This window comes from Danio aesculapii, chromosome 3 (assembly GCF_903798145.1).
Source record: "Danio aesculapii chromosome 3, fDanAes4.1, whole genome shotgun sequence".
NCBI classification, from domain to species: domain Eukaryota; kingdom Metazoa; phylum Chordata; class Actinopteri; order Cypriniformes; family Danionidae; genus Danio; species Danio aesculapii.
In genome coordinates, this window is record NC_079437.1 from 16,731,501 (window position 1) to 16,741,716 (window position 10,216).

The window sequence follows — 10,216 nt, forward strand, 5'->3', positions numbered from 1 at the left end:
ATGTAGGCTATTTGAAAACTGTTGCACAAGTCATGCTTATGAAAATGCCACAAACTTTGTTTATAGAAACGGTCGGCTCCTAAAATTGTAATTATTCCAACATTTGGAAAAAGTCATGAAAAATATGACCTTTTTTATTGCATATGCAGTTTAAATCACAGATAACTGATTCGTAAATCTTTGTGCGCCATTTTTTGAAGAGACAAAAAGGAAGTTGAAGCGGTGCATTGTGGGATGTGGAGCTCTATACATTAATGCCGTTCTTCTAAACAGAATTTACACGGCTAAACGGACTGAATGAAGAACAACAATACAATTACATGTATTTAAATTATATTTCTGCAACATGTGTCGCTTTCATCCATTTTGAATTCAATGAGCATCTTCTTCTCATGTGACCTGATGTGAGCTGCCATCATTTTTTACACCTACAGTAGGCTACATGACTGCATGAATCTGTCTGGACGTTTTCACTATCCTGGAACTGCTTTATACCGCCGAACTTCTTTTAAAGGTTTGCTTCTGGATGGTTGACTGAAATCCCCTTTCCGGTCGCGCTTGTGTTTACGTTTGCTCCATTTTGTTGTCCATTCCAGGAACTTGTCGTTGGACGTGCAAAATGCTGAACGCTGCAGCAGCCGACAGGAACAAGGACCCGATCCTTTCTGTGTTGAAAAGCAGGGTGACATCCGACAGACGTCTGTTCGCTTTGGAAATATCCTCTGGCACAGGACAGCATGTCGTTCACTTCGCCAAAGCATTCCCGAACATTATATGGCAACCATCTGAAGTTGAGACTCAGTCGATATCGAGGTGAATATGCGCAGATAATATGCCTAATCTCGAATTTCTGGCTTTATATGTTGAAGAACTCTTATGTCACATAGTAGAGACCTAAGAAATGGCTTGTATTTATTAAATGAGTATAATGTGTGAAGGAAAAAAGACCATTTATTTTCATTTGCATAAAGAGGTTGTTCTAGTAATTTAGTAATATTATTTTATCATATTGTTATATGATTATTATATATATGATTTTTTATTTTCCCTGGCGTCTTGTGATTATGATACAAAGTTCACTGATAAGTGAAGTTTGCAGAGATCTGAGACTAGATGGCGCTGTTCAATCATTTTAAAAGCATAACAATTTAGGCCAAACTCAATTCCAATGTAATCTGACTTTCTAAGACTGACTGAGAAATGACAGATATACTCTAAATAGGGCCAGACAGAATCTGCGGATATTTTGTGCGATTTGAGCAGAGAATTTTGTAAATCTGTGGATTTATGCGGAATTATTTTGGGAGTATCATAATTAAAAACTGAATATATGACATAAAAATAATATCTTTTTAACATTTATGTTTAAAATGCAAATGCCACTTATTTGGTAAACAAAGCAAGTCTCTCATATAACATCTCTACTAAAAGACAGAAAATATTCCTTTACATACTGTATTGTAATTAAATCAAATGAACACTTTAATATTAGTCAATATTATAACTGAAATTTATTTAAAATGTAATAAATATAAATGAGCAATTCCAGCGTTATGGATGTGACATTTGCTGTAAAATCTCAAAACATGAATTGACAGAGGAAGTATGTGTTAACATTACATTGAAACATCTCTTTATATTTTTAAAAACAGCTAGCCACAGAGTTGTGGGAGCAGAAAAAAGCGTTGAGCGTTGAATGCCTGATCAAAAGTGCTTTTTACAGTCTATTCTCAGTCTTAAGATTTTAACAAAACTTATCATATTAGTAACATTATTATCGGTAACTACAAGTTAAAGACGGGCATATTTAAAATAATTGAAATGTTTGTAAACATTTAATGATGTTTTTTTGATGTTTTTATGTATTTACATGTAACATTATATATTTACATAAGAAGTGGTAGCACGTTGTAGACTATCTAAAATACAAAAGAGAAATTCTCTATTCCACAACGCATGCTTTCACTTGTACATCAGTATACGAAATACATAATTTAAAATAGTTTTGTTATTATAACGCTCTTTTAAATGACATAAATTTAAACTAATTTCGCTGCATTAATATATATATATATATATATATATATATATATATATATATATATATATATATATATATATATATATATATATATATATATATATATAGGCGCTACAAACTATACTTATTGCAACTCCAGGGAACCAATAGGACCACTCAGGGTCCTAGGCAACCCAATTGTCAGGAGGGACTTGATTTCTCATGACAGGCACCCGGAGAAAACCCATGCCAACACGGGGAGAACATGCAAACTCCACACAGTAATGCCAACTAACCCAGCCGAGGCTCAAACCAGCAACCTTCTTGCTGTGAGGTGACCGCGCCGCCCAAAAACAAAACATAATGTATAAAACAACATAACAAAAATAATCAACATACAGTGCAAACATCAAACAGAAACTTTGTAAGGCGTTAAATAAAAACATATTCATTAAACAAATCATACATTATTTTGGCTTTCTCAGGGCTGCACGAAACTGGAAAAATCTAGCGTTGCGATTTGTATTTTTTATTCATTTATTATTATTATTCTGTGATAAACACTCACCGGGCACTTTATTAGGTACATTAACCCTCCGCTGCTCATTAACCCTGTAATATCAAAAAATAGACAGAAATTCTAATTGTCTGGAACTGAGATGTTTATTAAACCATCTAGCAAAATCCCCCCCAAAAATTGTTTTGACAAATAAATTTTTTTCATATTTATTTTGTATCACATTTGATATATCAGGCGTTTGTGCAACAGAGAACATTTCAGGCAGTTTTTCTCTTTGTTTTCTTTACATTAATATTTTAGTCTTTTAATTATTCGCTTTCTCGTTCAGGCAAAGATTCACTTTACACTTACACAGTACACAGAAGTTTGAAGTGATTGCTGGAGCAGTGATTTTATCTCCATGTTGGAAAATAATCATGCTTTTCATGCTTTCTCACATAAAAAGGCCCACTGCAGCTTGACCTTATATAAGCTGCGATTATTGTAAAAATACAATACAACGTTTTAAGATGGCATTTCAGTCACTAATTAGATTAATTAAATCTAATTAAATGTGTCCAAATCTAAAAAATGTGTCAAATTATTGTTAAAATATTTTTATAATTATAGAAAAGTGATATTTATAAAATATGGTAAACTTGATCTGTTTTTTTTTTGCCTTGACATAGCTAGGGAAGCTGATATGGCAGTAAACTCAAATCAAATCTAATCTTTTCTTTCCTCCTCAAATTTTATAAATTCCAATAACACAAACTTCCAATAAATCTAATGCGTCATTCCAAAGTAATACAACCTATTCCTCATAACTTAAATCTGTCTGTGTTAAATCTATGTCTGAATCTGTCAAGTATGTCCCATTTCAAGCCTATTGTTTTCGATTTCTGCCCCTTATTCTAGACCAGGGGTCACCAAACCTGTTCCTAGAGGGCCGGTGTCCTGCAGATTTTAGCTCCAACCCTAATCAAACACACCTGAACAAGCTAATCAAGGTCTTACTAGGGATACTTGAAACATCCAGGCAGGTGTGTTGAGGCAAGTTGGAGTTAAACCCTGCAGGGACACCGGCCCTCCAGGACCGAGATTGGTGACCCCTGTTCTAGACTATTGTGGAATACATCCAGGTGTACAAAGATGTCGGCTCATACCATTTAGATCATAGTATTAATTGACAGTTCCTTATCATTTGAGATTTTATAATGCTTTTACCTCATTTGTACTTAAAGGTCCCATGAAATGCTTTGACATGTGCATCTTTTATTCGATGTTTGACACAATTTCAACTGAAAAACCCAGAGCATCTAATGAGTAATACTGATTTTTTTTATTTACCATTTTCTGTATTGCAGTATTGAGGCATACAGACAGTATCACAGGCTGCAGAATGTACAGCCACCCATATATCTTGATGTGTCTCAGAGCTGGCAGACCTGGGGAGGATTTCCAGCCGAGTCATGTGACCTGATCATAAACATCAACATGATGCACATCTCTCCTCTGGCCTGCACAACGGTATCATGCTCTGCTCACTTTTGCTTATTTTTCTTTCCGTTTGGTGAAAATCTAATATCTTTTTGCCTAAAACTGTATAATAGAAATGGAAATAGAAATATATGGAAATAGAAATGGGTTGAATAGTCATAGAAGACAGCTGCGCAAAGCTATTGAAAAAAGAAGTCAAAGTCAGCCCGTTGAAATCTTTCATAGACTAGTTTTATTGAAAGCTCAATTAATTTTAAGGACCTTTGATCACCCATTACAGGAAAAAATGCAATTGTGTTGCATTCAGAATGTTGGATCAGAGTACTTAATGACAGAAAAAAATGTTTATATATATTTTTATCGTCTCAGTGGCTATTAATCTGATTAATTGTTTAATGTAACAATGTTTTTTTATGTTTTGTAGTGTCCGTAGTATGTTAAGTAACTCGCTGCTGCAAAAACTAGTTTCTTCCAAGGAAAACAAACAAACGTGAAATTATATAACAATATATTTGTATTAATTTTTTTAGGGTTTGTTTCATGGTGTTGGACAGATACTGAAACCACAAGGATTACTTCTGACTTATGGGGTAATTCATGTACATTTTAAACTCAAGCTCCTTGAATTGCTGCATTTGGTGAAGCGTCTTATGCATGGGTGTCCAAACTCGGTCCTGGAGGGCTGGTGCCCTGCATAGTTTAGCTCCAGCTTCCTTCAACACACCTACAGTACCTGACAAAAGTCTTGTCGTGGATCCCAGTTGTAAGAGCAACTAATAATAACTTGACTTCTAGTTGATCATTTCGAAAAGTGGCAGAAGGTAGATTTTTTTTTATTTATTTTTTTTTCTGATGAATCATCTGTTGAACTGCATCCCAATCATCACAAATACTGCAGAAGACCTACTGGAACCCGCATGGACCCAATATTCTCACAGAAATCGGTCAAGTTTGGTGAAGGAAAAATCCTGGTTAGGAGTATTCAGTATGGGGTGTGTGAGAGATCTGCAGAGTGGATGGCAACATCAACAGCCTGAGGTATCAAGACATTTGTGCTGTCCATTACATTACAAACCACATGAGAGGGCAATTTTTTCAGAATGAGCGCTCCTTCTCATACTTCAGCCTCCACATCAAAGTTCCTGAAAGCAAAGAAAGTCAAGGTGCTCCAGGATTGGCCAGCCCAATCACCAAATATGAACATTATTGAGCATGCCTGGGATAAGCTGGAGGAGGAGGCATTGAAGATGAATTGAAGATAAGTTATACCAAATGATCAACTAGAAGTTATTATTTGTTGTTACTAAAACTTAGACAGGTGGCAAGATTTTTGTCAGGTAGTGTACCTGGAAGTTTTTGTATACCTAGCAAGAGCTTCATTAGCTGGTTCAGGTGTGTTTAATTGGGATTGGAACTAAAATATGCAGGACACCGGCCCTCCAGAACAGAGTTTGGGCACCCCTGGTCTAACATCCTTTATCTGATATTGTTTTTCCAGCCTTATGCCTTCAATGGATCGATTGTTCCTCAGAGCAATTTTGACTTTGACCAAAGTTTGAGATACAGGTTAGTAATGAAAAGAAATCACTGCATTTCCCAATGATGAGATCTATGCTCTTATTCGTGGATCCTTGTTAAGTTGATGCAACGGAAAGCCTGAAACGGCATATTTGCAAATATAATACACATTTATTGTCTTTCGACTGTGCCTCACACTGGTGAGTGGGCTTGACAAACCACCTGTAGAAACACACTCTTTCATCTCTCTGACACTTGTACCAGTTTTGCGCATTTGCACCAGACACATTCTGGTCACTCCATATCAATCCCTCCATATCTATAAACAGACCCCCTAGTTTTTCATGATTTTTTTGCTATAAAAATGGCTGATTTTGGGGTGGTAATTCTCAGAAATTTGAAGAAAATTGAAGATGGGTGTATATGTATATATATATATATGTGTGTATATATATATATATATATGTGTGTATATATATATATATATGTGTGTATATATATATATATATATATATATATATATATATATATATATATATATATATATATATATATATATATATATATATAGTATATATATATATATATATATATATATATATATAGTATATTAAATTCCCCATACCCTAATACACTTAAAACATAGGATGTTTGCTCCCACTTGCAGTCTGAAGCGCGTCAAATGCACAAAACGACCAATTTGCACCGTGTCATTCACTTGAATTTCACCACAGGATGTTTAGTTGAATCTTTGCATTGACTTCACATGAAAATCACTCGCGCTTGACACTTCATCTGCTTACTGCAAAGGCTGCAAAAAATTTTCCCCCACTTTCATGTAATGTAACGATTGTGAGGGGGCAGGTGAGACACTCAAATACATCACGTGCACTGCGTATGCAACATCTAGAAGTCATGCAAAACAATTAATTGCATACTGAAATAAATATAATTTAATTATATGGTTTATAATTAGATGTTTTATGAGATTATTAACATTTTCTGCGACTATTTTGCGTTTAAATTAGGATCGCAAAAAATTTACTTTTTATAAGTTTTGCGTTTGATTCAGCGATCGCAAAATTGCGGAAAACTAGAGGGTCTGTATAAAAAACCCCATGCATTTATGGTGAGTGGGCTTGATAAACCACCTGTAGAAAATACTCTTCTTAAAAAAATAATAAAACTCCCCCTCCTTATTCTGGCACTTAATGCTCTGAGCTCTAACAGATCCTTTGCATAATAAGCACTTGTGTGTATTGCCTCTTCTTGTTGAATCACTGAATGCTTCCGCAATTGTAAGTTGCTTTGCATAAAAGCTTCTACTAAATATAAATGTTTAGTCTTTTTATGGTCTATTGGAGTTGAGTCTAAATATGTGGCACTTGTAAAGAAAAAAATGAGAATGACTTAATATCTTAAACTAATTGTAATGAAAATATTATACAAATTTCCTTACAATTTTACCCTGATTTTGTTTTTTAGAAATCCAGAGTGGGGTCTAAGAGATGCATCATTTCTAACAACGCTAGGACAAGAAAATGGACTACGATTGGAGGAAATTGTAAGAGCTCAATTACTCAAACGAATCGTTTCATGCATCCTTGTGTATGTCAACACAAATGCCTGTTAGGTGAAAACTAATCCTAAAGGGGACCTATTATGCAAAAAATGACTTTTATAAGGGGTTTAAATAGACGTGAGGTAACAGTCTGTGAATATAACCAGCTTCTAATAGTAGAAATGAATAAATTTTAATTATTTATAATCACGGCGACGCTGTGGGCACAGTGGGTAGCGCTCTCGCTTCACAGCAAGAAGGTCGCTGGTTCGAGCCTCGGCTGGGTCAGTTGGCATTTCTGTGTGGAGATTGCATGTTCTCCCCTTGTTGGCGTGGGTTTCCTCTGGGTGCTCCGGTTTCCCACACAAATCCAAACACATGCGCTATAGGTGAATTGGGTAAGCTAAATTGTCCGTAGTGTATGTGTGTGAAAGAGAATGTAAGAGTGTTTCCCAGTGATGGGTTGCAGCTGGAAGGGCATCCGCAGTGTAAAACATATGCTGGATAAGTTGGCGGTTCATTCCGCTGTGGCGACCCCTGATTAATATTGGGACTAAGCTGAAAAGAAAATGAATGAATGTTTATAATCACACTTGAAACACTGTAGTCTGTAGAAACACTTTGTTTGACATGCTTCCTATGTACGTGTCATTGGAGCGGGAAAGCCCCGCCCACTAGTGATGATTTCTCTCTCATTAGCATAGGAGGTTAGTTTTCTTTTTGAATCTGCCACTATGCTGACACACTCATTTGTAGCTCCGCCTTCTTTTGAAAAGAGCACAATCTCATTTAAATTTAAAGCAACAGTCACCAAAATGGTACAATAAAGATCAAAGCCTAAAAGAGGCTGTGTAAAAGAGTTTTAAAACATCTTTTGTTTGAATTTTTAAGCTAAAGCTTCACATACACACTCTAAAAGCTAATGTATACGTCTACGTCAAGCCCACGCATATGGTCCGGCGCAGCTTTTGCGTCATTGCATAGTCCTCGCTGTGGCTGACGCGCACCTCTCAAAAGATGTAAGTACTCTTCGCAATGCATAGTGCAAGCTCTGTTATTGGTCAGTTTGGTAGCAGTGTCGAGCGTGGGCAGTGCTGAGAGCCGCAAATGTTTACAAGTGTGGAGTCCCGTGAAGGAGCTCCAGATGGTAACTTTTGTTTTGTGTTTATCTTATGATTAAAGTTGTTGCACGTCAGCCGGTTCCTGTCTCTAAATGAGCGAGTTTGAGCTAGTTGTACATTAAGGTAGCGTTTAGAAAAAAAACACCCACGAAAAAACTCGACACAGAGGAACATAAAAACCTACTGCCTATGTGGTTTTTGCAACTAAGTGTTATTGCAGAGCAACACAAACAGCACACAGAAGTATAAATAGACGACTACGCGAAAAGCAGGTGCCGTGGGTCACGCCAATCACTCAACACGGAAGTATAAACCAGCCTTCAGGATATCAGATATTTATTTGACATAGGTCCTAATTGGTCCCCTTTAAAACTAGCTTACCCAAAATTGAATACACCAGTTAATTTACTCATCCTTTGGCCACTGAAGAAGTATTTTAGAGTCTATGATCCATTACTCGGTCACGATCCCCTGACATCATCATGCCTCATACAGCTCTTTCTTGCTTTTAAAAGTTATTGGCTCAATTATGTAATGATCACTGCCTCGGGGCATTGTGGGCTTATAAATCTGTTTCTGTGTTTGTCCTCTAGGTCGATATGCCCGCCAACAACAAGTGCTTACTCTTTCGCAAGGACAGTGTGGTTTGATATCATATTAATCCGTAGAGTTACGCACAATATTTACATTTGCGTGGACTCTGCCAGTGTTTTAATGGTTTAAAGACAACAATACAGAGGCTTTGCTAAAGTTGGTAAGATGTGTTCTTGCATTAATGTGGCTTAAAAAACGTTTACAGCATAGGAAAGTAATATTTTAGACGTTTAAAGAAATGTGCACTTTTGTGAAAATAATGACAACACACTTTATACTAAAATTATTTCCACTACTTTGATTGCAGGGATAGTAAACTTAAAGTGCCTGTAATTAATCTGAGGACATAATGTTGATGAAGCTGGACTTTGATTCTAATAATTGTTCATTTCTTAGTACATTCTTATTGGTGTATTGTTTTACTATGTTATTTACCACTATATTATTGACTACTGTTATTAAAAATAAATACATACTCAGTTTCTGCTAAACATGGCTTTTAACATGGCATGTCTATCTTAAACTTGTTATTGACCAAACACCAATTTTCATAACCAAGTGAATCATGTTTGGTTGTATGTTTTGATAAATTTAAAAAAGATATAAACAAACAAAAAAGACTTTTGTTGCTTATTTAAACTACTTAATGAGTTGAAAGACAATTCTTAAGTTTTATGGGAGATAACTTAATTGTTTCATCTTCAATCCACTTAAATTTGTAAAGATTATTAAGTTGACTTAATCGTTTTGTATTTGGGACAACATGAAGGAATTATGTGGAACAGTGTAAACTTAAGTATATATATTTAATGCATTACAATCTTTGGATTTATAACTAATACTACATATGATAAAAACAAACACAATCATGGCCACAAATTAATCATTTTTAATTGCAAATTAACAATTTTTTCATAGCCATATTTTACTAATTAGTTCACTTGTTTCACTTTATTGGGGCCACAAATTAAGAATTTATTGCCACAACTTAATAGGTTGATCTCTAATTTTGATGCAGTGAATTATTGCCAGCTTTTGATTCAATCATAAAAAAAGGAAATTAATTATTGCAACAAGGGCATGTTTTGATAATATTTAATACGTATGTTTTTTTGACAAAATATAGGGAACAAATAATTTTACAGTGTGCATACTTATAAAAGAGGGAACAAATTATTAAAACATGCTGACTTACCAGTAAGTGATTGTTTAATTTGTGGTTACAAATGTGTGTTTTTAAACAGATAGTTTTCCCAAAAATTTAAATTGACCCCCTTTTTACTCACATTGAGGTGATGCCAACCTTTGAGTTTTTTTCTTCTGCTCAAGAATGTTAGAAACCAAATCGATAGCCATTGACCTCCACAGTAGAAAAGCAAATACACTGAAAAAAATTATTCAAA

The 10,216-nt window shown here is 35.1% G+C and overlaps 1 protein-coding gene across 1 annotated transcript; it reads left to right on the top strand.

The window, feature by feature from the left end:
• Positions 1-216: 216 nt before the first annotated feature.
• Positions 217-8,972, top strand: mettl26 (methyltransferase like 26). Its single transcript, XM_056453268.1, has 7 exons — positions 217-514; positions 597-813; positions 3,887-4,049; positions 4,550-4,609; positions 5,518-5,585; positions 7,023-7,101; positions 8,813-8,972. The coding sequence occupies exons 1-7, from the start codon at positions 451-453 to the stop codon at positions 8,867-8,869; spliced, it is 708 nt and encodes a 235-aa protein (XP_056309243.1). The 5' UTR covers positions 217-450; the 3' UTR covers positions 8,870-8,972.
• The last annotated feature ends 1,244 nt before the right edge of the window (positions 8,973-10,216 follow it).

Bases quoted from the DNA above. Each gene is read 5' to 3' on its own strand.
- mettl26 (XM_056453268.1), top strand. From the start codon at position 451: ATGAATCTGTCTGGACGTTTTCACTATCCTGGAACTGCTTTATACCGC. The intron at 515-596 runs GTTTGCTTCTGG...TGTCCATTCCAG, and splicing joins CCGCCGAACTTCTTTTAAAG to GAACTTGTCGTTGGACGTGC. The intron at 4,050-4,549 runs GTATCATGCTCT...TAATTTTTTTAG, and splicing joins CTCCTCTGGCCTGCACAACG to GGTTTGTTTCATGGTGTTGG.